We start from the raw sequence: 26,459 nt of genomic DNA on the forward strand, positions 1-26,459 counted from the left end.
ACAATATCGTAACATGGTTTAGATTTCTAAATAAATATTCACCTCGTGGCTAGATAGACCTACTCCTGAAAAACTCTTGTCTGTGCAAGGCTTTTTGTCTCTACGAGGCCACCGTCATTTACCCGACGGGAGGGGTGAGCGAGTGAGCCCTGCAATCTAGAATTTGACCACTGATGTCACTGTTTTCAACGGTTTTCAACCCATTTTACACTCTGGCCCTTTAACTAATAATAATATCATTATTTATAAGTCAATTTATATATTTTTTGTAATAATCTAAATCTTCAAAGTGACTAATAACTAGTGTTGTCAAATAAATGTAGTGGAGTACAAAGTGCAACATTAGCCTCCAAAATGTCAAGGAGTAAAAGTATGAAGTAGCATAAAATAGAAATTCTAAAGTAAAGTACAAGTACCCTAAAAACTGTTGTTTAGTACTTGAAAAAATGTACTTGGTTACATTCCATTTTTGTCTGTCTATTATTAGAGAATAACAATGCCATTGTTTCTGGAAAGAAATGTCGCAGGTTCAATGCTGTAAACTCCATAGGATTACCATTACCTCTGTTGTCATGGGTAGAAATCTCAGAGATTCTTTTGTATTCTTATTTATTTTTTTGAGAAAGAGTTTTACAATTCTTCTTCTGCGTCTTTTGCTGTTCATGCCTCCTCCTCTTGGTTGTTGGTGGCACCCTCCCTCTCTGAGTGTAACCTGGCCCTGGGAGGCAGCTGCAGGCTCAACTGTGACCCCTTGATGACTCTGCAATTATATCCCTCTGCATACATATACCCACAGCTTAAAATGCTTGTTATTGTTAAGGACAGAAAATAACAGACATGTGTCCCAGGAGCACACATGTCCTATGGGATACTGCCATTGTCACATGACTATCTCATAGGTTACAGGCTACAGCACCACTGTGTTTGATAGTCTAGCAAACAAGATTTCCAGGTGAAAATTAAATGCTCGTAGTAACTTATTAGTGCTGAAAGTCTTATCTGGTTAGAAAAATCTCAGCATTCATTGTACCTCTAAACTTTATGTGTAATTGTTTAAGTCTTTTACAAACCCTTTGTATGTTACAGGTCAGCATGTGTAAAAGAGTGTAATATGATAGTGTCATACTCTTGCTGAGGTCAAGGTTGCTTTTGTTGCTCGCCTAGTTAAAAAAAAGCTTAATGATTCACTGTTTTAATTACTCGGGAGTTGCACAAGAAGTGAATTAATTGTGTAGTTAGTTTGGGAAATGAACGCAGATACTGCTGCAGCTTACACAGTAGTGTCTGGCTTTTCCAAGAAGAGATTGTTTAAACTGTGAGTGTGTCTGCGTGAGAGTGAGTGGATTTGTGTGTGTGTGTGTGTGTGTGGGTGTGGGTGTGTGTCTGTGTCTGTGTGTCTGTGTGTGTGTCTGTGTGTGTGTGCATTCACAAGTGTCTGTTTACGTGGCTGTGCATTAATAACTCAGTGTTTTTATGTGACTCATTTATAACCTTTCACCATTGAATTCCAGGTCTGTTAATTGTGGTCTGAGCCCGGTGAACTCATTTCTCAGCGCTGCTTTTGCTTTTTACTTTTGATGATCAGAATATGTAATTGCTGTATACCTTGACCTCGTATCAGCTTATTTTTTTCTTGTTTTTGCTACATTACTTTTTTTTTTTTTTTGACATCGCAGAACTAATTTGACGAGATTTAAGGAAGCACAAAGGACAAAAGAAGTCATTTGAACCTTTTTTCACACACTTTCTCTTCAAAGCTCAAAGCAAAGTTAAAAAGAGACCACGAATAACATTAAATTTCATTGTCAATATACAGGGTTCCCCACATTTAAAGTTCAATTGGAAATTGTTTTCATTACTTCACACTGAATTTTTATGACTGTGCTACTTCAGTGCCGCAGTGAAGCAACTTTTACAGATGCCACAATATTGAATATTTCTACTGTTGTGTATTAAAGGAATTCTTCATTCCCCAAATGAACATTTGCATATCAGTTACCCACCCTGTGTTACCTTGAATTTGTGAAGAAAATATTTGTCTTGCATGCCTCCACGGTGAATGAAGAATCCAAAAACTGAGAAAAAATTTGATGCATTGAAGTCATTGGGGTCCACATTTGATAACAGCAAAATTATATCAAAACATTTGTTTATAAACTCTCACACAACTCATGCAGTATAATGCAAGTCTTATTTGAGAGACTCTGGCATTTTTAAGGGTTACTGACCATTTAAAACGCCAAAGTCACTTAGTAATACAAACAAACTAATTGATCAAGGCAGTGATAGACCAGCAGCTTCCATGTTCTATGAGGTAAAATTGCTGTTTTTGTCAATGCAGTCTGGCTTTGAAGAGAGTATAGATAAGTTTCATTCTCAGGTCAGTTACCCAACAATTGAGACTTGGATTATACTGCACAAGTTGTGTTTAGTTTGTAAACGGACGTTTTTGTTATTAAATGTGGACCTCAATGACTTCACTTCATCAAGAATTTTCTCAGTTTTTGGATTCTTCATTCACTGTCGAGGCATGCAAGAGAAACGTTATCTTCATGAATAAAACATAACATGGGGTGAGTAATTAATATGCAAATGGTTATATGGAGTTTAGGTATTCCTTTAAAGCTTACAGAATAAATGAACACTCATTTTGTGTAGTACAGCAGACCGCTCCTCAGTCTTCCACAACCCACAGAGAAACACTGGACTGATCCAAGTGTCACGCATTGTTTAAACTCAGCCTTTCCTGTCAAACCAGTGTCTACAGACAAGCATCATTGTTAGATAATGCCTGTTGTCTAAATCAGTTGTATCCCACACACAGGCGTCTTCCAAGAATGGCCTTTTTCATCTCACACAGGTAATCATTGCTCCCACTGGGGGCTGCTGCTGCTGCGCAGCTCAGTCATCCGCCAATCTTCCCCTTTTCCTCTCAGTCTGCATTAATTACAACAAAAGGAAGGGCAAATCTACGGGGTTCTTAAATCTGAAACACAAACTTCCCTTGGTTCTCCCCCTGTGTCACCTCTATCCTTCTCTCCCTCTGTTTGGCTGACATGGCTTCAGTCTGGTGGCAGTGGGTGTTGTTTTTCCTTGCTGGGTTCACGGGTTCTTCTCCTATGAAATGACACCAAAGGCTTGTCCATAAATAAAACCTTAGACTGAGCCTTCTGCAATGGACACTTGTGGAAATCTGATTGGCAGAGAAGATAAAGTCATAGTTGCCAAATAAGCCACAACACATTAGAGCAAATAGTGTGTGACAATTAAAGTAATATGAGGTAGAAGTTGCTCAAACATAATTGCACTTCCACCTGAATATTCAGATCTCTACAGGTGTTCATTCAAAGGCTGGAGGTTATGAAAATCTTTGTCTCTTGTCACTCTTGTCTGTGACAAATAAGCACAAAATGCTGCTGGACTATCTGGTGTTTTAGCTATGTCACTTCAACATTGTGGTTTTTCCCCTCTCTTCCCCTGCTGGAAATTTTGGTATTCCCCAGACACACTCCAAAAAGCTGCTACTTCTAAAATTATGCTGCTGAAGGTGACCTTCTCATTTTCTTTCTAGACCAGAGATGATTTCCTGGGACAGGTTGATGTTCCTCTCAGTCATCTGCCGGTGAGTTATTTGCATCTGTGTGTAAATGTGTGTGTGTGGGTGTGTGTCTGGACTGACTCTTATAACAGTGTTTTGAATACTCAGCTGTTTCTTATCTTCAGTTTTGCTCTGTCTGATTAACCTCTGTGAAGGTCAGGCAAAGAGTGCTTTTATGTGTGTGTCTCTCTCGAGTGTGAGAAAGTGCTAGCCTCACAAGAAGCGTGTTGTTGTGGTCAAACAGCACACTCCTTGTTAGCAATGGAAAGTGGGCTGTCTAGAATATAAACAGAGGTGACTGACCTGAGGGCGGGCTACCCTCAGATTCAGTGGAAAAAGCTAAACTTGTCAAATTCACTCACATATACTGGCTTGGAAACTGTGGACTGCTGGGAGATAAATGCCTTTGCAAACAATAACATGCAGAGCCAGTGTGTGCTGCTTTGGAGTTTTTACAGGTTAGGTTGGATGTTAAGTGAACAGGACCTGAAATGTCAAACCAAAATACCTACAAAACACCTCCTTTACTCAGCTGACAACTGTGCTGTCAGCCTGACTCTCTGAAGTTCCATCTAAGTTGTGAACTTTAAAAGCATATCAGTAAAAGGTGTTGGGGTTAATTATTAATGGCCTGCCTGACTCCCATAGGTCCAGGAAAATTAGCAGCAGATAAAAGTTTCAGCTGAGTCATGTTGAGAGATGAAGTCAGTGGACGGAATAGAGAGCTTATTTGGTCCTGATGCAGCCAGTGCTGAAAATTGGTGACCCAAATTCCGGATATTGTTTAAAACAGCCACTCTCCGTCTTAAAATGAAACTAAATGAATAAAAAGGAAGCTGCTGTCGAAAATATTTCTGTATAAAATATGTGGTCTTGCCAAGACTTTCTAAATTTCATTCTACCTTCACTGGTTGATTCAAAGCCACAGCAACATACACGTGCAGTACATGAGGGGGAGTGAGATAACATAATTCTCTGTAGATAAGTCATATTTAATTTAAAAGGGAAGCTTGATCACACTGTTCTACATTGCTGTAAACTCAAATTATGTCCTTTTAAGCTGTACAGAATTTATGTTTCTTAGTCATTATCGTTAGGATTTTACAGCATTTTCAAAATAAGAGGAGAATAAGTATGAACTTTCAAATCCATGGCAGGCCAGAACAAAGGGAGTGCGGGTTTACGTCTCCTGCAGGCCCCATATTGGGGGGGATTTGCATGTAAGACATACACTGAGCATGAATAAGCTGCAGTGTTTGTATATATGGTGTGATCTACATTTCATGTGGGTTTGATTCATGAGTTTTATGCCTGACTACATGTTGTAGGAAGTCTTATTCATAGTTACTGGACATTACTTTAGTCATCACCTTTTTTTGTCTACACTAGCTTCTCCTCTTTTACTTTTCACTAATCCGGTCAGCCATGTTGAGTCATCTGAAGCAGTCTGGTAGCTACTCTGCCTTGTGGTAGCTTTAACTTACTTTAACCTTTTTCATGCACTTGACTGTACAGTATAAAATCTTGTGCCAGCTCATGTACCTTGCCCTGTTTTGCATGAGTCACACATGAAGTAGGGTACTTTGCGTCAAGCTTTTAACAGCGATGTTTTCAAACAGTTATTTGGGTGCATTAGTCACAAAACGTGATATCAGGATGTCAAGGAAAGGTTGGTCCCAACAGCCTCACCACATCTCACATAATTACCTTTTGCTTTCAAGCTCTTACTTTTGATATGGAAAGAGACAGTCTGGTTCAGCGGTATGTTACAGAGCAGTATGTGGTGAGCAGCCAGTGTGGACTGGTTTGCCCCAGTCAGAGTAGTGGGAGATAGCCGTGAATTACAAAAGAGCTCTCTGCTGTTCAGTATGTAACAGGAGAAGCTCATCATTGCATAATGATCCTGGGATCGCTGCTGAGCAGAGGGTTCCAGCCGAGCTGTAAACTCCTGACTCTGATATTTTGACAGTGTCTGACATATATTTGCTTTTGTGTTCAATTGATTTCTGTCAACAAATGCCTCCTCTTAATTTGCAGACAGAGGACCCGGCTATGGAGCGGCCCTACACATTTAAAGACTTCCTGTTGCGGCCCAGAAGGTCAGTTTCTGCTGGATGTGACGAACAGGATGCAGGGTTCCCATGGGTCCTTGAGAGTTTGTGAATTTAAGGGTTAGAATCAAGGCCTTAAAACTGTTTTATTTTTTGAAAATAGACATAAATAGACTGAAAGTGTTAAAATTTATACATATATTTTTGATATCGTCTGCCATCACTGTACCGCAGCACAGTCAAAAGAAGTTCACACGTTTAGGCCTCTCTTTCTTTCTAGTTGTCTGAGTTGTCTCCGAGCTGCTAGTTCTCATTATAAATATCTCAGTGTTGTAAAAGTAATTAACCTCAAATTTGAGGGAATTTGCCCTGGAAAATCCTTGACAAGTCCTTGAATTGAGTGTTTAAGAAGGCACGGGAACCCAGACGATGTGCCAAGTACACAGTGAAATTGAAAACAAGCACTGTAACTTCTTAGGTTAAATTGTGTGTGATTTGCTTCAATTAGCAACTGTAATAGACGCTGACAGATTATTAAACTCACAGTGACTTTAATCATGGCTTTTCAACACTATGTGGACTGGTGTCATGTCTCCAGAGAGCAGTAAGTCCATGTGACCGTTTGTTTAATGCTGAAGGTGAAAAACCATCTGGTGCTAATAGGCAGTTTGGAAACTCCCTTGCATTTCTAAGCATTGGCCTACTAGGATTAGCTTGAGGGTGCAAGCCACCTGGTTTTGATGTGCTGTTCTCAAGTGGGTCCATTTTTGCTGATGTTATCCCACTAGTCACAAGTCCAGGGTGAAGGGTTACCTGCGTCTGAAGATGGCCTATCTGCCCAAACAAGGAGGACCTGAGGAAGAAGCTGGAGAGATTAGGGAGGAGGCTGAGGTAAGGTCTTGGCCACTGACTTTGTTGAGAGTTCATTGTAACTGCTGACTTAGCATTACCTAAGGCCTGCTTTCGACTGTCTTGTTCATAATAACCTGAAGCCAAACCAAAATCTAGTTTTATTCCTTCCTTCCACACAAAGAAAACACAGCTCTAAGCTTCAAGATGAAAGTGAGCGTCCCAATTTGGACCAGAAGAAATGTGAGAGTTTTTTTTTTTTTTTGCTGAGAGTGAGAGGATAAAGGATGGCTCTTCTTTTTATTATTTTCTCTAAGAATTTGGGCAGCATCTTGCTGCCAGAATCTGGTCTGAAAGTCTTTTCCAGGTCAGGGTATGGAAAAACCATTTACAATACTGCCTGTTATTTGGAGAAATAGGAGCTTCTCCTCTTTTACTTTATGTGTGTTCTTGTATGTGTGTTCAAGGACTTCTTGTGGATTGTTGAAGAGTGCTAGAGAGGTGCTAGACATTTTTAGACAGTGACAGGATTCACAGATAAGGTGACATTTAGCAGGAAAAGTACAGAAACTTATATGCCACTCCGCTAACCTCCCTCCACTCTGTGCTCTCACTGTGAAGAATCTCAAATTTTCACTCTCTAAATTTCTTTTTTTCCTCTGTACGGAGACCTCCTCTGTGGTTTTTTTTTTTCATGGTTACTCCTCTGTCAACATATCCTTAAAGTGAGAGGTCAAATGTGTCAACGCTGGTATTGATATTGATGCACATTAGCTCAGTCTTAGATCCTGTGGTAGGCTCATGTGGTTGGAGATATCCCACCCAGCCGGCAGTGTGTCAAACACAAATAAACACCAGTAAATCCTAACAAAAACATCTGAAGCCACTACACAGCAACAAGTTTTAACCAACCACAAGTGCATCCAACATCTTTAAAGTATTCCATGCTCGAACCCCCTCTTAAATCAGATGTTCATGTGTGTCTGACAAGCTGTCAGCTCAGTGGCATATCTGTGGCCACGGGGCTACCAGTGAATTAGTCATTCTGCCTCATGTCAACAAATCTGAACTTGTGCTTTCAGGGATGGGATGAGTCTGCAGACTCAGGCTCGCAGCGACCCCAGCAGCTGCTTCCTCCATTGCCCCCAGGCTGGGAGGAGAAGGTGGACAACCTGGGACGCACCTACTATGTCAACCACAACAACCGCAGCACACAGTGGAAACGGCCCTCCAACATGTACGCCTGATCTCTCTCCTCCCTCTATTTTTATATTAATCAAAAGAGAAAATCTCAGTAAAAACATACCCCAAAAACTCATTTTTTAAAATATATTAAAAAATGGCTTAGATTTTTTATCAAAATATTTGCCAGTTAATTTTGTGTTTTTGTTTTCTCATTGATTGGACTGTTTAGCTGTAAAATGAAGAGTGTGTGACTCAGCTGTCATGTTGGAAACAACTGACTGAAGTACAAAGCACTGCCAACCAGCCGCAGAAAACTTAATCATTTTACAGCTGAACAGCACAACACCACACTGAAATATGTTTTTGAGGTGAGAAATAAGCAGTACAGTAACAAAATCTGGATTCATATTTTATCGGCGCTGCCCAGTTTGACAGTTTGGCCGCCATTCACGAGCAGTGATTGGCATGACTGACAGCTGCGTAAGAGACACCTGACCTCTGATTGGTTGTTTTCATTCACATGTGGGAAGGCCAATAGTAGCACTACAAAACAACAGAGTAGGCAGAGATACATCTTTTTTTCACAGATTGTCTCTTAGTGCTGTGTGGATGTAGTGACAGTTTCAGCAAATATGAAAAAACTGTTTCTCTACTTCTGTTTTAGTATAATCAGGAAAATGTACTTGAAATATTAAAAGTAAAAGTGCACATTGCAAAAAAATCAAATAAAAAACCTTGAATTGGAAAATGACTTAAATGTTAATCAAAATACATACCAATGACTTTCTGTCAAAATACTAAATGATTAATCGACTAAGTGTGTCAGCTGTACTTATATAAACTGTTGTGTAGTTTAATTGATAACTAAACATCATATTTTATAAACTATTCTTATGTTTTTAATGCAAAAATCTTAATTTGTAAACTCACTAGTAAGTAGAAGTATTAAGTGTTATGAAAAGAAAAGACTCAAGTAAAGTAAAAGTACCTCAAATTTGTACTTAAGTAACGTACTTAAGTAAATGCACATTACATGGTAGGAGTTGCATTGGACCACTCACTAACATGTTGTGTATAATATAACTTCTCCTTCAGGGAAGTGATCGCAGAGACTGAGAGTGATAATCAGCAGCGGCAGATCAATCAGGAAGCCCACCGTGTCTTCCGTTCGAGACGCCACATCAGTGAAGACCTAGAGAACGAGCACCTGGAGCCCAGGGACATGGACAATGTGAGAGAATGAAGAATATAAACATACATACAGCATACTGAGCCACAGCTGTCTGAAGTGATAAGGTAACTGAAATGTTATCATTGTTTCCTGGTTCCCTGTAGTCCTGGGAGCTCATCACAGAAGAGGATCCTAACGACAGTCTGGCCCAGTCGCTGCCTGGCCCCTCCTCCATCCTGACACCACAACTACCACCAACGCCCGTCACCCAGGAGTTCTCTGAAGACTTAAATCTGAGGCTGTCACTCACTCCCGATACCAACGGTGAAGTGCCAGGGCCCAGCTCTGCTCTGGTGAGAATGCAAAACCTAAACCGCTCCACATTTAAAGGGACAGTTCACCCCAAAATAAAAAAAATATGTATTTTTCCTCTTATCTGTGGTGCTGTTTATCAATCTAGATTGTTTTGGCGTGAGTCACTGAGTGTTGGAGATATTGTCCGTAGGATGTCTGTCTTTTCTCGGATATAATGGAACTAGATGGCACTCAGATTGAGCACAAATGTTCGGCCTTACCATGCATGAACGAAATTGGCAACTCACACCAAAACAATCTAGACTGATAAATAGCGCCACAGGTAAGAGGAAAAATGTTTATTTTTGATTTGGGGGTGAACTGTCCCTTTAAATTACATAATGGTGTAAATGTTGGTCCTTTTGTGTCAGACAGAATAACAGGCAGTTGTTGGTTTTTTTTTTCAACAGAGCCAGTTGTCAAACAGACTCCGATCCTCGAGTATGACGGATGGTGTCAGTGATCAGGCCCAGGCTCCTCCTCTCATGGTACATATTTCTGAACCCCCACAGCTTGTCTCCCATCTTCTTCTCTTTCTTCCTTGACTTCCACCCTTTCCTTGACATGCCTCAGTGCTGTGGGTGTACCACACATCAAATCACCTTCTCAGCTCCTCCTTGCATTTGAAATTTCCCATTGCTCGTACTAAGCCCGTACGTACTTCCTCCTCACCTTTCCTTCCTGCTTTCTATGCTCCTTCGATTTTACCGTTCCTTCCTTTCTTCTTGTCTCTGTAGGATTACCACACCTCTTCCTCCCTCTCCTCTCCCACCACTACTCTCTGCTCTTTGTGAATCACTCGCGGCTCTGTTTGATGTATTGTAGAAATGTTGCCGCTACAGCTGTGTGCCAGCAGATTGACCATTCCAGTAGAAACCATTGGGCAAGTAAGATTAAGGGCAGCACCACATCAGATCAAGTGCTCCCGAGAGAGTCCTGAGTCATAGCATCAGTGGGGATTCGGCTCGAACAAACTGTCACAAGATCTGAGTCAGATGTTTGTCACACAGCTGAGTCACAGCAGTGGGTTTGTTAAGCCAGGAAAAGTACAGGTGCTGATGTCAGCCTTTTTCCTTGAATGCCAAGTCTCTATGGACTGGACGACAGTAGGTTCATTAAGAAGCCATCGGGGGAAATATAAACGGCATGTGTTAGTGCGAGGACTTAGAGAAGGTTAGTTACAGTTACACAGCTCCTAATGATATTAAATGTGTATGTAGGTGTAGGGGTGCTGTACGGACTAATGCATGTATCATTGCCTGTTGGATAAAGGTAGCCTTCACCTGTGATTACAAGTCAGATAACATTAAAGGGTAACTTCGATATTTTTCAACCTGGACATTATTTTTCATGTTTTTCTATCTAAGTCACTAACGGCAACAACAATTTTTGAAATTGGTCCAGCATTTACAGAGACAGGCTGCAATTTAACCACTCAGAGCATTTGTGCACCGTCCATTTACGTCCACAAAAAATTATTATGATTATGGGTGTCCGACAACACTATGGAAGGCATCCCCACAGAGATAGACCTTTTGTTCATTAGTAAGATCCTTTTTGTTTGACCAAAACCAGCCCCGACTTTGCAACTGCCAAACCCACCAGACTCCATTTAAATAAACAGTAATTTTAGCATGTATGGAACCAGCATATTTTCACATCCAAGTGGGTGAAGTAAGGATTTATTTCAACCAGACCAGAGTTAGTGATTGTTGTAACAGTGGAAAGGGAACCAAGAAAACTTTTGTAGTTTTCCTTTTTTTTTTTTTTTTTTTTTTTTTTTTGTTTCCGTTGACTGTAAATACTGTGTTGTTTCTTTTTACAATTATAAAATGACTGCTTATTTAAATGAAGTCTGGTGGGTTTGGTGATAGCGATTATGGACCTGTTTCTAGTTAAACAAAAACAATCTTACTCCTACAATGGTCTGTTTCATTTAGAATAACAATCTGAGCCTGTCATTGGTAAAACAAAGCACTTTAAGTGGATGTAAATTGAAGGTGCACAGCTGGCCGTTAACGTTACATAGCCTGTTATGTCGTTTGTCTTAATACTGGACCAGTTACAAAAAGGGTTATCCCCATTTGTCACCTAGACACAAAACATGGGAAAATAGGTGCTGGCTGAAAAATACCAAAGGTACCCTTAAAAGGATAAGGCTGGTGTTACTCTATATTGTTATTATCTTCGTCAAATCCCATAAAAAGACCAGTGTTAACAATGTGTCAGTTTGTCACTCAACATTGTCCATCTTCCGTATCCCTACCCTGTCTATAGCAGTCATTGTCAAAGATGGGGTTGGGGATCCCTAGGGGTCCTTGTTAGGCTTCCAGTGAAGGCATCACAAACATATCACTTCATTTTTTTTTTTTAAAGGTTCAGTAATTTCCCAAAACAGCCAGACAATTTAGTTTTGAGGAAACATAATTCAAACAGGAGGAAATAGTGCATTTGTTGAGGACTGTTTTCAGTTGCGTATTAATACACATCAATGCTCTGGCGAGTGTGGGATTGACTTAGAATAAACCGTAGCAACAGTGCAACTAGTGCAACATGTGGCTCACTGATGTGTTTTTAATAGATTTTTCACAACAATAGAAGCTTACGGCACCAAGGAATGAGCTACTGTATGTCAGGCTTTTGCTACACAGACAGTACTTGTTAATAGAGTCACTATTGTTTCTGGTCTTGGCATTTGTTGACAGTAATAAAAATATTGAGTAGCGCCACACTTGTCACTTACTTTTGCTTTATTCTGTTGATTTGACATTAGAAATAACAATTGATGTCATTCTTTACTGGTATAGGGTGGGTAGTAATGAAACATGCAAATGAGGTTGCTAACAGTCTTCTCAGTTGTGTAGTTTATAATAGGCAGAACAGCATCCAGTGTCTTTGTGAAGCATTGCTGGCTGAACTACACAGATATTGTCATCTTACTTGTGGCACTTCTTTTGGATTGCTTGGATGAAACTACTTTGTTCTATTTTTGTTTTGTTTTTGTTTTTTATTTCTCTATTTGATCATTTCCTTGCAGTTCATGTCTGAGATTCAACCTCATTTTTGTGAACTAACTTTGAACTTCAGCACAGTAATTCACTCTCACTGCTCCAGCAATTTCAGGACACAATGCTCTGTTTTCTCTGACTGATGTTACTGTAGCTTAAATATTATTTTCCACTTGGGCTGAGATTAAAGATGCTGCACTGGCTGGGGATTAAATTTACTATTCAGGGAAAAGAATCTGTTTCTTCCCTCCAGCAGGGAAGTGCAAGCTTCTGCCGCTCAGACTGTCTTGATTTTTTTTTCCTTTGTCTTAATATTAAAGTTGATTTACTTTACTCAAAAGTTACTGACAGTACACTGCTAAACGTTTCCCCTACCTTTTGTGTAATCACGTCAACCAATCACAACTTGCAGTTACTTTCCAAATCAGTTGTGCTCCCTCCTGCTACCCGTCAACCTCACAGCTCGTATGCTTCATTGGATGGATCTCCCCACTTTCTATCACTCCTCACCTTCTTTGAGAATTAATTACCCCCTTTGTGCATCCAGTTTTTCCTCACTCGACCTTCACTACTGCCCAAACACTCCCCCTTGCCCCATTACTTCCACCCTGGCATTAATAACATAACATACTGTGAACTAAAGACCATCTTCCCCTGTTGTCTACCACCAGCAGGGTTCCCAGACCAGAAGAACGAGAGCTCAAACAGTCTCAGGTGGTGAGGAGTCTATGGTAATATCTCAGTTTGTATACAGTTTAAGCCCTATCAGTCGTACACCTTTAAGCACCATGTAGGATGAGCTACATGTGTCCCCTGACTAGCTTTGTGAATCACCTGGGTAGAAAACCACATGATGACTTTCAGTAATTTAACCAAGAAGGCAGCATTCATGTTTTTCCATATTATGTGACAAATTTTTATCACACATAATGCATAACAAATGATATACAAACATGATTTCGGAAATGGGCCCAAGAGGTTTGTGTAAGCAATGACGAAGAAGGAACGTTCTTGCTCGAAGGAAACAATCAGCTGATGAAACCATCCATTGCCAAATGAATCCGTCTTGATTAGTTTGATTGCTTATTTGTACTAGCAGTTGTCCTAGAGTTGTCGTATATGTTGTCAATAGAGCTACGTGTGTGTACGTGTGTTTTGTCTCCTGATTTGGCAACCTGGTAGTCAACATTAAATAATATCACTGATAAGCCACTGACAACAAGCCATAAAGCAACATTATAAAATGTGTCTGATAGGAATGTCCTGATCAAGTTTTTGTTTTTTTTGTTTTTTGACCTTGATCAGAGTCCATTTTAACGTTGAGTGTCTGCCAATACAGAGTCTAAGCTGACACTTACATTCACTTAAAATGGTAATAGAATATGTATCTGTCACATTGATATTGACACATTGAGCTGTAGACTTAATCTGACCGAGGGGTTATCTCTGGCTCTGGCATGTAAAGCCAGCGCATAAGTGCCTTTAACGTGCATTCTAATGGCCAGCAGGAAGTGAGTCAAGTGGCTGCAAAAGAAGTCAGATTGTAAACTAGTCAATGAGAAAATGACTGACTGGATTTATTACCGCAGTGAATCTTTTCATAATGAAATTATGGTCTCAACCGCTAGTTTCAAGACTTCTGCAATACAGCATGATGTTAATCTTGTAAATGATGGTCCTATTTAAAGTAAAATAGATGGTAAAGCAAAGTACACTTTAGAGCGTAGCAACCTTGTGATTAACAAGTCGCTACCACAGCGACAGATCCACCCTCCCATCCAAATATGGTCACTTCTTCTTTTTTTAAGATATTTTTTAGGGCATTTTTGCCTTTATAGATAGGACAATTAAGTGTGAAGGGGGAGAGAGAGAGAGAGGGGAAATGACATGCAGCAAAGGGCCACAGGCTGGAGTCGAACCTGGCCTGCTGCGGCAACAGCCTTGTATATGGGGCGCCTGCTCTACCACTAAGCCACCGACGCCCCCATATATGGTCACTTCTGGCACAAAAAAAACAAGATGGCGATGGTTAAATTGCCAAACTCAAGGCTTTAAAACAGGAATCCACAAACCAATGGGTGACATCACAGTGACTACATCCACTTCTTTTATAGAGACTATGGATCTGACACACCTTATTTGTCAAGTGCTACTTTGCTGGAGGTCCTGGTTAAAAAGTATCAATGTGATATGAATAAAGGTTTAATTAGAGAATGCGATTCCTGAAATCAGGGGGTCTGCAGGTCCTTGAAAATTCCTGCAGTGTTGTATATAGAGGTTGTAAATATTAGGCCTTATAAGCCATTAGATAGACTTAAATTTGACTTTGTGAAGACATTTCCCATCCATTTGTCAAAATGAGTCAAACTGTTTTGCATGAAAGTCCACATTTCTGATGTTACAAATCTTTAAACCTACTACTGAACCTAATACTGTCTTTTTACTTTACTTTTAAACTCACCTGTTGGCAAAAAAGATTAACCCAACTCACTCATATAACTATATTCCTGACTACATATATACTACTTGCTTTTATAATTACCTGCTTAAGTAATAATAAGATCTTAAAAGGTCTTTAATTTGGTTGAAATCGTCTTGATAATCTTGTACAGTTGGGTTCGCAAACTGGAGCTCTGTAATGCCCGTCTGAGTATTTTGCCTACCTCAGTGTCTGAACTCAGACTCCGTCAAGTGGGCCAAAATAATTTTTCACATTTTTACACTCAGCACTGCAGCACAACAGGCTGAGGTGGACAAATAGTCCAGTAGTCCAGTAAAGAAAGGGATGAGATCATTGCCAGCTTTACTTTAGCTAATACCAATCCATTAAAAATGCCCGGTTTGGCTCGGGACATCTCTGGCGAAGGGTGCTGTTTTTGCACAAGCATATCTAAAATATCACCACAGTTTATGTTGTGAACGTTTGGTCGACTGTTTCATGGTTAATTGTTCACTCAGCATTGTAGTATGATCCACTACTTTTCCCCGTGTGGTGTTTATTTTAGTAAGACTCTGTTCTTTATTGTTTTTTGTGGGTGAAGGGTTGTGTCACCTAATTTTTTTTAAAAATCTTTTGTCAAAAGTCGTTCCTAAACTGTTTTTGTCACTGTGCTGCACAGCTGGAACAGGAGAATATTTTAAACCTCTTGTGTTGTCATTGAAAAAAAAACAACTAGATATTAATATTTTATCCCTCCACATGTCCTTTCACATACCAGCCTGTACTGATTAGTTGTCTTTGCTTTGCTCTCTCTCCACACTCGGCCAGTCTCCCTCGGCGACTGCTTACGCCTTGACCACCCCTGGCCTGCCCCCTGGATGGGAGGAGAGGAAGGACGCCAAGGGACGAACTTATTACGTCAACCATAACAACCGCACCACTACCTGGACTAGGCCAATTGTGCAGGTACAGCAGGTCTGAAGGCCAAGCGGGACTCTGTGCATGGGACTGGACCTTTTCCTCGGCCCCTGTCACGGCCGAGGCCTGTGTGTCGGACCTCCTCCTTATCCTCCTCTATCCCCCCTGTGTTTCTCCTCTGTGTAGCCACAAAGAATGACGGAAAGAGACGCAGCTTTGCAACCTCAAAGTCTCCTCTTCTGTCTTTCTCTCTGCCCGGTTTCTTCTTCTTCTGTCCAATTTTATTGTATGTCTTCCTCCTCTTGTCTAGCATTTTGTTTGATACTCTGGATGAAGTGGAGCTCTGTATTGGTCACGCCTTTCTAAACCCTGGCATGGAACTGCAACCACCACTTTTCCCTCCCTTTCCTCATTTCTGCCCTGTTTTTCCACTTGTCTTCCCCCCTGTCTTTCTGTCTGCAAATGTGGCAGCTCCACATAGTGAGCTCAGGCAGTGACTGCTACATGGGACTGGGTGTATGTTTAATACCTCTCCTCTTTGAAATCCACCCTCTCATTTCTGCTTTTATCCGAACACTGCTGGTTGTATTATACGTGTTTATCTGTTGTCTTTCATCACATAGTCTTCTCATCCTCTGATTCTCATCTGTTTTTTGGTATTACTCAGAAGGAGAGGACACTGCCAAATGATTTACATAACAGTGGCATTGCGTTTTTGGTACATTGTCGAGGGCCCCTTGTAAATGTGGGGCAGCCACTTGGGTTAGGGTTGTAAGTAACACTAACTTTCACTTTTCCAGTATATTATTGTACTGATAACTGAAGCCTTTGTCCCTGCATAATCTTAATCATTACATTTCAAGCACCATAAATGATTGTCTTCTTGGGCCTATATGCTTTTGACATTTTAGGAACTTGCAACTAAGCTTGCATCCAGACCTTTTCGGTGCAGACAGGCATCTTCCGACAGCATGGCTTATGATGAGAACAAGTTTTGTTATTTCGCAAACAGCATCGCCTACCTCTTTCCAACCTCACTTAACCTCAAAAGTGCTATTCTCACTGACAGCTGACTGAAGATGGAGCCAGCACCTCAGCAGCAGCAGCAGCAGCGTCAGGAGGAGCCTCGGCCCTGGCCACCCCATCCACCCCCTCCTCCTCTTCCAATGCCTCCAACAACCACCTCCATGAGCCCCAAGTCCGACGACCTCGTAGCCTCAGCTCCCCTACTGTCACCCTTTCCACCCCCTTGGAGGTGAGAATTAGTCACCTGTACCGTCCCGCTCCACCATTTCCTTTTCCTCTTTTCCCACCCCAAGGACTTTTTTCTGTCTCCTCTTTTCTCCAATCTTCACCTTCCACTCTTTCTTGTCATGCAACCCTCCATTTCCATCCCTTTGAAGATGATCAAATCATGATCCTCACCCATCTACATCAGCCAACACTCAGTTTCCTTCTTTAATATTACACCACTCCTTTTGTTATCTCTCCTTTATTCAGGTTAGCTCTGTCTTGATGCTGCTTCTCTCTTTTCATCTTTGCCAACCCTATGGAAATACGAATCTAATTTCTTCTCACCTCTCCTTCTCATCTCTCCATTTGGGATGATTTTCTTTCGTCACGCTGCTCTTTTTTCCCCCGCCTTCAACAGATAATGAGCCGATGGCCCGAGCGCTAAAACAGCTCTCTGTTAAACAGTGATTAGTCACGTGAAATGGTCCGAGCTTTACTCCAGCTTTGTTATTCATGATGAGTTTTTTTTGTTGTTTTTGGTAAACAATGTGCACTATTGGCGCAGTCAGCATTTCATTCTGCAGCACAGTATTTTTTAAAGCAATAACAGTATGAGGAGGGAGTGGTGAATCCAAGATGGTATATTCAGTTACTGCTGGATGAATAAATTATTTGAATCGATCACAGGTCAAAAATGATTGTTGTAATTTGCCAAAGCAAACCCGGGGATGTCCAATCAATGATATTGATCTTGGAAACTAAATATCATTAAATGCAGAGGCATTTTCAGTAGCACAAAGGAAACCACAAAAGCAAATAAAGATTAGGTCTCTTGGGCAGCATTTGGAAATGAAATTTGGATGGCATGGCACCCATTTGAATACCTTAAAGGCCCATTAAGGAAATTATCCCTTTTGAATTCTTGTGGTTACAAGGGCGATATTAAAAAAAGCATATATCACAATATTTTTGACCAAATATCTCGATATCGCTGTGGGGTATTGTAGGGTTGGATGTTGGTGCTTTCATAAAATATTCACACAATGAGATTTTTCATATATAATCATCAGTAATGTGGATTTAATGACCAAGTGGGTAAAGGCAAGTCGTAGAATATTCTTGAAAGTACAGACAATTACATAATTTAATTGAAATGCACCCCTAAAAGGCAGGAAAAGACAACAAAACACAATATTACGATACCCAAAATCAAAGAAGATATCTAGTTTCATATCAAGATACTGATATGATATTAATCTATTGAGATATAAACTTCCACAGTTAACACTTATAAAGACAGGAACATCACACAGTAGACATTAGCTCTCCTTGCTGTGCTTTATTGGAGCTGCAGTGTTTGGATCTTCAACAAAAAACGTAGAAAATGTAGAGTTATGTTCACGTGAACTTCTTTGAAAGAGCAAGTCAGATATCTGGGTCAAAGCAAGCAATGGAGCAAGCAGACATCATGGAAGGCTTTTACTGTGAAGCAGCTGCTGTACACTAGGGGTTTGACTCAGGCCCATGTTGTGGACAGATATATAATTTGCATTGTTTGAAAAAGAATTGTTTATCTCCCAAAAATCACTGATCTTAAAGGTCCTGTGTGTAGGATTTATTTGCATCTAGTAGTGACGTTGCAAATTACAACCAACTGAAACTTCTCCCGTGTGTCAAGTGTGTAGTAGAACTATGATAATACCGCAAATTACCCCATTTAGAGCCAGTGTTTGATTTGTCTGTTCTGAGCTACTGTAGAATTACATTCATTTTCCATGGCGATGTCCATGGAAGAGGATCCGCTCCGTATGTAGATATAAACTCATTCTAAGGCAACGAAAACACGACATAGTATGAATATTATATTTCATTTCTGCTAATATGTTCCCCTAAATCCTCCACACTGGACCTTTAACCAGTCTAAATGTCAATGAAGAGTAATGGATCACAGAGTAATTCCTAATCTCTTTGCGGTGTGGTATCGTGTCCTTGGCGGTTGTTATGTCTTCTACAGTGGATGCTTTTCATGAAGCCAGTTTCTTACTCATTCGTCAGGGGGATTAATAATCAGACAGTAGGTGGTTAATGTGTTAGCCACATGACTCTAAGGGTAATAACTTAAAAATTTCCACTTCTGGCTTGGACAGGCAAGATTGTGACATTATACAAATATCTGCGTGGGATAATTGTAGTCGAGTCCTGAAATCAACTCCGTTGCATCTATAAGATTTTATGCTTTCACTCTAAGTGTGTGTTTGATGTGTGAACATGCATGAACTTGCATCTGGAAGCAGCTGATGCTCTGACTTTAAAAATCGTGTAAAGCTTTTGACTCATTTATTGTCAGTGAACATTTATCATCATTTACTTTAGTTTAAACTTTATATCATGCAGTGTAGCTATAAATATGCCACACAAACAGTGCTAATTAAGATCAACACGTTCTGCCCAAAAAAGGACAGTCTCTTTTTGACCCTTTTACTGCATTTAATGGATTTGACTCGGTGTTGCTACCAAGGGAACAGACCTGAGGAAGGTTTAATTAAGGTGTGTGTCTGCACACGTCTGTGCGTTAACAAGCCATTGTAGAGGTAAAGGGAAGTGAAACACTGCACGAAGTTGTAATTACAACTTCCAGAGAAGGTGGGAGGTCTGTGGATTAATTAATGCTTTTCTCCTTTGTCTAAAATCAGATCAGCTAGTGATAATCTGCTAAAAGACTAATGTGATGTGGAAACACTCATTAGTCTGAGAAACTTTAGTCTGCATTCATGTTGCTTTAGAAGCCTTTAAGGTGCTAGAAATGGTAGGTATCTTGTAGAGAGATGGTTTGTGGAATATTATGTGACAGAGCTCTCCATCTATTACCAGAATTAGATTCATGAAGAGTTTCTGTAGTTTTCAGTTAATAATCTTCAGTTTGTCTTGGACTTTGACATCTAAGGAACCATGAAAGAGCAAAAATCCACCCCAACAAAGTTGTTATCGTTACCATAAGTTACGTTAGACTATCTCATCACCGTCATTTTGACAGCCAGGGTCATTAAAATTGTGTTTAAAATCGATTATTACCTGTCATTTTAATGCAGCTTTTAATTATAATAACACACATTTAATAGCATTTCATTTTCATTTGTTCATTTTCATTTTTTTAAAAATAATTAATATAGCGAAAAAGCTTATAGATTATGCATTTAGAAGGGCATGGAGAAATAAGATGAAGAGTCACTTGTCAACACCACACGAGGCAGATGAATGATTTTTCCCCCATTGTATCAATCCTCTTATTTTCCACCTCATTTATCAAAGCTATCACAGTCATTGGGCTTTTTAGAGAAATTCCAACACTTAGCTGTTGTGGAATTTTGCAGTGGTTTGTAGCAGTGTAGTACACCATTGCAGTGGCTGAAGCCAGCTAGACAATGAGGTCATATTTATGAGATCAGAGACAAGACTAGACGATAGCTAATAAATATGCACACACCATCAACTGGACAAGAGTGTGAACTACTGAAAGCTATGGTAGATCTCCCCCAGAGTGCTCATCTGTCAACATGACTGACGGCTTTCAGATTTTTCCGTCATTTAAAAAAACATTCAGTCGGTGATGGAAATAAATTCAGTAAATGTAACGTCTTGTAAGCATCAGGAGCAATGCCCAGTGAATCAGTAAAAGCTGAATTTTGATCGACAACTTGACAGGCTGATGGAGTACGGAGCATGGGTATTGATGTGCTCTCTCCCTCTTTACATGTTAATATAGAAAGTATTTGCCCCTGGCTTTTGTAGATGTGATGTTATGGTGACTGTGTTAATGGTTTTTCCTAGATCTTCTCTAATCTTATTCAGTTTTCCAACAGGATACCAAGGCAGCTCTTGGAAGACTTGTCTCCATCTTTGTTATTGTCTGATGTGTTTCATTGCATCAGTGATGTTTTGTTTCATTCTGTCAGTCATCATCATTCAGTCACAACTTTAATTCTCCCATTTTCAGTCTGATAGGATGATATTATGCTTAATTTTATTTGTTTTTCCATTTTGATTCCAGGGAGCTAACAACATCCAGGTGCGGAGGGCTGTAAAGGACACGTTTTCCAACCCGCAGTCTCCCCAGCCGTCCCCTTACAGCTCCCCAAAGTCACAGCCCAAAACACAGCAGAGCTTCCTGCCCCCAGGCTGGGAGATGAGGATAGCCCCCAACGGACGGCCTTTCTTCATCGACCACAACAGCAGAGTCACCACCTGGGTGAGCTAACACACTGCAATATCCGGCTGGAACTGTACTTAACGGCAGAAGATTTTTTTTTTATTTATATATTTTTTTTTAATATGACTGAAGGTTAAAGCTTTATTTTACAGGTCTGCAATATCCTAACAATTTCCTACCAAGTTTCCAGGAAAGAACTGTGTTATATGGAAATAATTATAGGGAATCTAGGAGACAATTTTAAGTTCCAGTGAACTGGTTGCAAAACCCCCAAGCACAAGGTCAGCTGACAAGCACACAGTGCGGCATATATGAAGATAAATTAAGTGTCCGATAACAAATGAATAATGAATGAGTGTTTATGTGGGTTTAGATATCAAGGAAATTGCTCTCAAAATCAACAGCTCTGCAGAAACTCAGCACAAACAACTAAAATGAAATCACTGTCTTACACTTTTGTCAATAAATTAGCACCACTTTACATATTTTTCCATTAAACCTGTAAGGACCCTGAGGTAAAGCATCCAAAGCAAGTTAAGCTATAAAATTGACAAGCAGCTTTTCTGTTTTGTTTCTGCATGATTATACGCATTATGACAGTTGGAGTTATTAAACAGACAATCTCAAAAATCTGGGGCAGTGGTTCATGTCGATCGTCCAGGATCTTGTAGTGACATCTGGTGGCGTGAAAGTCAGTTTGACTTTTACCTCTGTCCTTATTAGGATTCAGCTCCTCAAACTGAGGAGTTGTGTTATATTAAATCTCTTTCTTTACACAGTTTTGGCATAATTAATTAGCATTTCTGTATCTCTTTTTGTCCTCCCGCTTTGTTTTGACATCCAGGAGGATCCCAGGTTGAAATATCCAGTCCATATGAGGAATAAGAACTCAATGGAGCCTGGTGAACTCGGTCCTCTTCCTGTAAGTATCATCACCGTTAGACCTGCTGCATATTTAACCTTTGGCCCACAACAACGTCATAGCTTCTAGTAACTGCTTAGCTTCACTCACTCATTAACTCGCCGCTACCAAGATGTACTGTGCAATATGATCTTAATCAGTCCTTTAAGATCACCAGAACTGTAACTAGTTTCCTGAGACAAACTAAAAACAAGAAAAGGAATTTATTCACCTTGTTGCATCATCAGTGACTTTTCATGTTTTTGTTGTGGTTTTTGTCTACAATTTTAAAAAGCTTAACTCAACTGTCCATGTTTTAGCTGGAGCTATGTGAATGTAGTGGCTTTTGCAGAAAAAAGATGAGGCATGATCTCGTGACCAGACTGTATCAGACATTTCCTTTTTAGTCCTGTTAGAAAAAGAATGTGAGAATGTAACTGGCGAGGATGAGAAAGCAGAGTGTGGGGGCCGAGTGATAATCCCTAATTAGGAGGTGAAGGACTGTCTGTCACCTGCAGCTATTATCTGTTTGACAAAGACAAACTCCCCAACGAGTGGGCCAGATGTTACCGTAGGTAGCTGTTTGAATAATCAGAGCTTCGTAGGCTTGTACATCTCACAGGCTTGTGTGATGTGTGCATGTGTGTGTGTTCTCTCTCCCTCTCTCTCTTTTTCTCTCCGTTCTGGTGGATCTAATGTATGCTACTTCTTCTACACCTGGCCATGTCTGTTTGGCAGAACCTACCAGAGGAGGTTGGTTGGTGCCTCCCTCCCTCTGCCTGCCTACCTACCTGTCTGGTCCGGTCCAGTCTGGTCAAATGCCTGCAGACAGCCTTGCGCTTTCTTTTCTTTCATTTGTTTTTTTTTCTCTCTCTCTCTCTTTCTATCTTTTCTCTCTCATGATCGGCATGGATGGACTGTACCTCTCCCCTCATTTCATCAGTATTTTTTACCCCACTTCCTCTCTCTGTGCCCCCACCCTTCCCCCCTGCACCACCCCTTCTACGATTAACATTTGGAGCTCCCCGCCATTCTCCTGGGATCTCTCAGACTTGCCCCACGTCTGTGTACCTGTAACAGTGTCTGAGGCACAGATAGACGAGTCGGGGAAAGTGGAACGAGGCGAGCTGCACCGGGCCTTTGTTAGAGAGGGAAGGAAGATAGGGGGAGGATAGCAGGGTTGAAAAAAGGGGGGCAAAGGGAGGGAGAGAAACAAAAGGACCTGTACATGTTTGTTAGAGGAAGGAACCTGCTGTATGCTGCATGTGTTATCAGCTTTTCAATGTGGTCTCTCCACTCGTGCAGTAGCAGCATACATAAACACACACACACACACACGTTTGACACATTGTCAGACTCTGTCCCTTTCCCTTCCCCTTTACTCTCAATCTACTGTAATTCTTTTAATTGCCTGACTGCTGGTGCCGTACGAGTGTGTGTGGGTGTGTGTGTGTGTGGCCTGTGACACTGTTTTGGGTGGTCACTGTGTCAGTGGTGGTGTACTGGTTTGAACTAGTAGTGGTGATTAACCTTTTATGTTGTGGTCGTATCCCTGCCTTGCTGACGTCTCAGACCTCGACTCAAATAGGAGAGAAAATCCTTTCAGTTCCTTTGATGGTGTTTGATTGAGCTTGCACTCAGTGTTTGGACCTTTTAATGGTCAGTCAAGTTCAATCAAATATAAATTAAAAAGGAAATAAAAGTGGATGGATTTAAATTACTATTTGAGCGTGGCCTGTTTTTATACTACTCTCTAATTGTGACTTTGCTTTTTCTGACTCTTCTTCTCTTTCTTTGCCCTTATTTTGTAGCCTGGATGGGAGGAGCGAGTTCACTCAGACGGACGCACCTTCTACATTGACCACAGTAAGGAGACTTCATCTTTCTGTCTCTTTCATGTTTGTATTTGGTCGTGTGTGTCTTTTTAATCTGCTTTCCTTTTAAGTTATTTTTTATAGTGTGTAGTCATTGCAGTGCAGCCGCAGATTTTTCAGTGTCAGGGACGGCAGAGCACCTCATCCATTACAGCAGAAAGTCAGCGGACAGATCATGCTGTTTAAGATTTATTGTATGGTGGCCTGATGTTGCGCAGAGTCTTTTTAACTGAAGGATGTATGTTTATAAGAGCTGAAGGGTGTCAGCAGTTCACAAATATTTTCAGTACTGATTTATCTGTTAATTAGCCCTTAACACATCCCAGAGCCAAAGGTGATCTCTTCAAGTAACTTGTGTTGTCCGACTCCCGTTCGTCCAGAGATGGAGGGGCACACACTCGCTCACTTAGTAAAGCAGGCGTCCCATGTACAAAGGCTGTGTCCTCACTGCAGCGACCACGGGTTTGATTCCAAGCTACAGCCCCTTGCTACATGTCATTCCCTCCCTCTTTGCCCCATCACACTACAGTTGTCCTATCAAATAAAGGCAAAAAGCCCCCAAAAATATGGAGCCTTCTGTCCGTACTCCGCTTTTATTTCGTCCATATTTTTTCATGTTTTCTGAAAGCTTACGGATACAGTTAAACGAATTAGTACCACTAGAGATCGTAGGGGCAGTCTGGCGCAGTTTAAGTGAGATAAGACCATAAGACTTGATGACGACATTGTTAAAAAAAAGCGAAGCAAAATGGTTATCAGTAATATAATGAAAAGAATTCTACATTCACGTCAAGATGTATTTAATGGCCTCATAAACCACCACCATCTGCCTCTGTTAAAAGGTAGGCTTCATTAATACGGCCTCCTCACTGTTGCCTCGTTTGTTGTTGTGTGAAATTTTTGACTCTGCCCCCAACTGACATGTATTGGCTGTACCTATGCCATCATAAAGGACGCATGGAAGTATGAGGGCAGTGATATTGACAGCGTTTGAAACATACATGTCTATTTTCAGCTGTAAGGGAGTATAAATAAGCCTTAAGAGTCCAAAATTCAGACATTCAGTTTATGTTTCAGGCTTTTGCTTAAAGGGACAGTTCATCAAAAAATCTAAAAAGAATTATTTTTTTTTATCTTTCTTCTTACCTGTAGTGCTGTTTATCAATCTAGCTGGTTTTTGTATGAGTTGTTGTGTGAGATGTCGGCCGTTAAAATGTCTGCCTTCTCTCCGAAATAATGGAACTAGATGGCATTCGGCTTGTGGTGCTCAAAGTGCCAAAAAAATTAATTTGAAAAACTCAACAACAATGTCTCTTTTTGTGAACAGTTTCATGTAGGAACTATTTTCTTTGTACCAAACTACACCCACCAACTATGTCACCACACAGAAAGTGGCACGGATAATGGGTGTAGTTTAGTAGAAAAAAAAACCCAAATTCCTACATGAACCTGCTCACAACAAACCAATCTAGACTGATAAATAATGCAACAGGAAAGAGGAAAACTATGTATTTTTGATTTGTGGGTGAATTGTACCTTTAATAAATAAGATAATAAATCGGTTATTAAGAGTGTTGATTTATTTTCAGTCAAATGACTTGTTGATTAACTGACTAATCATTTCTGCACTAGATTTTACTAAAGTCTTGGTGTTTGTGTTACTTGTTCCATCCAGATACAAAAAACACGCAGTGGGAGGACCCTCGTCTGCAGAGTCCGGCTATCACAGGACCTGTGAGTAGCTTCCTCTTTCTGCCCCACTTCTTCAGAGTCTCTGCTGCAGCAGTGCTGCTATACGGATGACAACAAGTTCTTCGAGTTTAACATTGTGGTTCTATCTGTCACACTGTATCTTCAGCCTCAGTGTACAACGAAGATAAATCACTTTGTCACTGTGGTTGCAACTTAACATGCCAACACCTTTGTGTCACTCTGTGTACCACTTCAGATATTGTTCTCCCTCGTTACAGGGAGAAAGTTACACTTTGTGTGTTTTAACAATTAATGGAAGCACATTTAGTTTTACTGTTAAAATATTCACATCACAAACCAGATGTTTATGAGGACACTGATCAGTTTTTGACCATCTTCTTTGTTTGTGCAGGCCGTTCCCTATTCCAGAGAGTTTAAGCAGAAATACGACTACTTCAGGAAGAAGTTGAAGAAACCGGTAAGAAGAAGTGGTTTTTAAAATACAGATCTGCCCTGAGTTTCTTGATGGGGAAGTGTCGAATTTGTTTTTATTCTGATAATGCCTGATTGCACACTTATTCAACTTTCTTCACACTGATCTGACACCACATGACTGAGTTTGATATTTCTGTTGCATGTTAAATATTCATCGCAATCATTTGACATTTCTTTGTAATTAACACTTAGTAGGTGGAGTGCAGAATTGAATCTAACTGTTCTTTTTTAATGCTGGGATCTAATCTTGGGTGAACAGTAACAATAATAATTGAAATGAGATTAATCTGCACTGACTTTGGCGTTCAGTCTTGTGCTACAGAATGTTTGAGGTCATTAAGCAGGATGAACATGCTGAGGCTAATATCTACACTGCAGGTTTCAGAGAGGAAACAGATGCATTTTAATTTTCAGTTGTAATAATTATTTCAATTGGCTTCCAATCCATCTGGAAAATAATCAACCCCCTGGATTTTTTGTGCA

The 26,459-nt window shown here is 40.4% G+C and overlaps 1 protein-coding gene across 1 annotated transcript in view; it reads left to right on the top strand.

Annotated features, from left to right (window-relative positions):
* The window catches only part of nedd4l (NEDD4 like E3 ubiquitin protein ligase), a 49,516-nt gene that overhangs the window by 21,624 nt on the left and 1,433 nt on the right, over positions 1 to 26,459 (top strand). The window contains exons 6-21 of the mRNA XM_050053784.1: positions 2,825 to 2,860; positions 3,572 to 3,622; positions 5,636 to 5,697; positions 6,438 to 6,540; positions 7,581 to 7,735; positions 8,779 to 8,914; positions 9,019 to 9,207; positions 9,619 to 9,696; positions 12,888 to 12,947; positions 15,485 to 15,622; positions 16,644 to 16,829; positions 20,856 to 21,053; positions 21,859 to 21,936; positions 23,727 to 23,781; positions 25,465 to 25,523; positions 25,894 to 25,959. Of these exons, the coding sequence (XP_049909741.1) occupies positions 2,825 to 2,860; positions 3,572 to 3,622; positions 5,636 to 5,697; positions 6,438 to 6,540; positions 7,581 to 7,735; positions 8,779 to 8,914; positions 9,019 to 9,207; positions 9,619 to 9,696; positions 12,888 to 12,947; positions 15,485 to 15,622; positions 16,644 to 16,829; positions 20,856 to 21,053; positions 21,859 to 21,936; positions 23,727 to 23,781; positions 25,465 to 25,523; positions 25,894 to 25,959 (1,650 nt within the window). The remainder of the gene's footprint in view (positions 1 to 2,824; positions 2,861 to 3,571; positions 3,623 to 5,635; positions 5,698 to 6,437; positions 6,541 to 7,580; positions 7,736 to 8,778; positions 8,915 to 9,018; positions 9,208 to 9,618; positions 9,697 to 12,887; positions 12,948 to 15,484; positions 15,623 to 16,643; positions 16,830 to 20,855; positions 21,054 to 21,858; positions 21,937 to 23,726; positions 23,782 to 25,464; positions 25,524 to 25,893; positions 25,960 to 26,459) is intronic.

The sequence above is a fragment of the Epinephelus moara genome, chromosome 9, assembly GCF_006386435.1.
Source record: "Epinephelus moara isolate mb chromosome 9, YSFRI_EMoa_1.0, whole genome shotgun sequence".
Lineage (NCBI taxonomy): Eukaryota > Metazoa > Chordata > Actinopteri > Perciformes > Serranidae > Epinephelus > Epinephelus moara.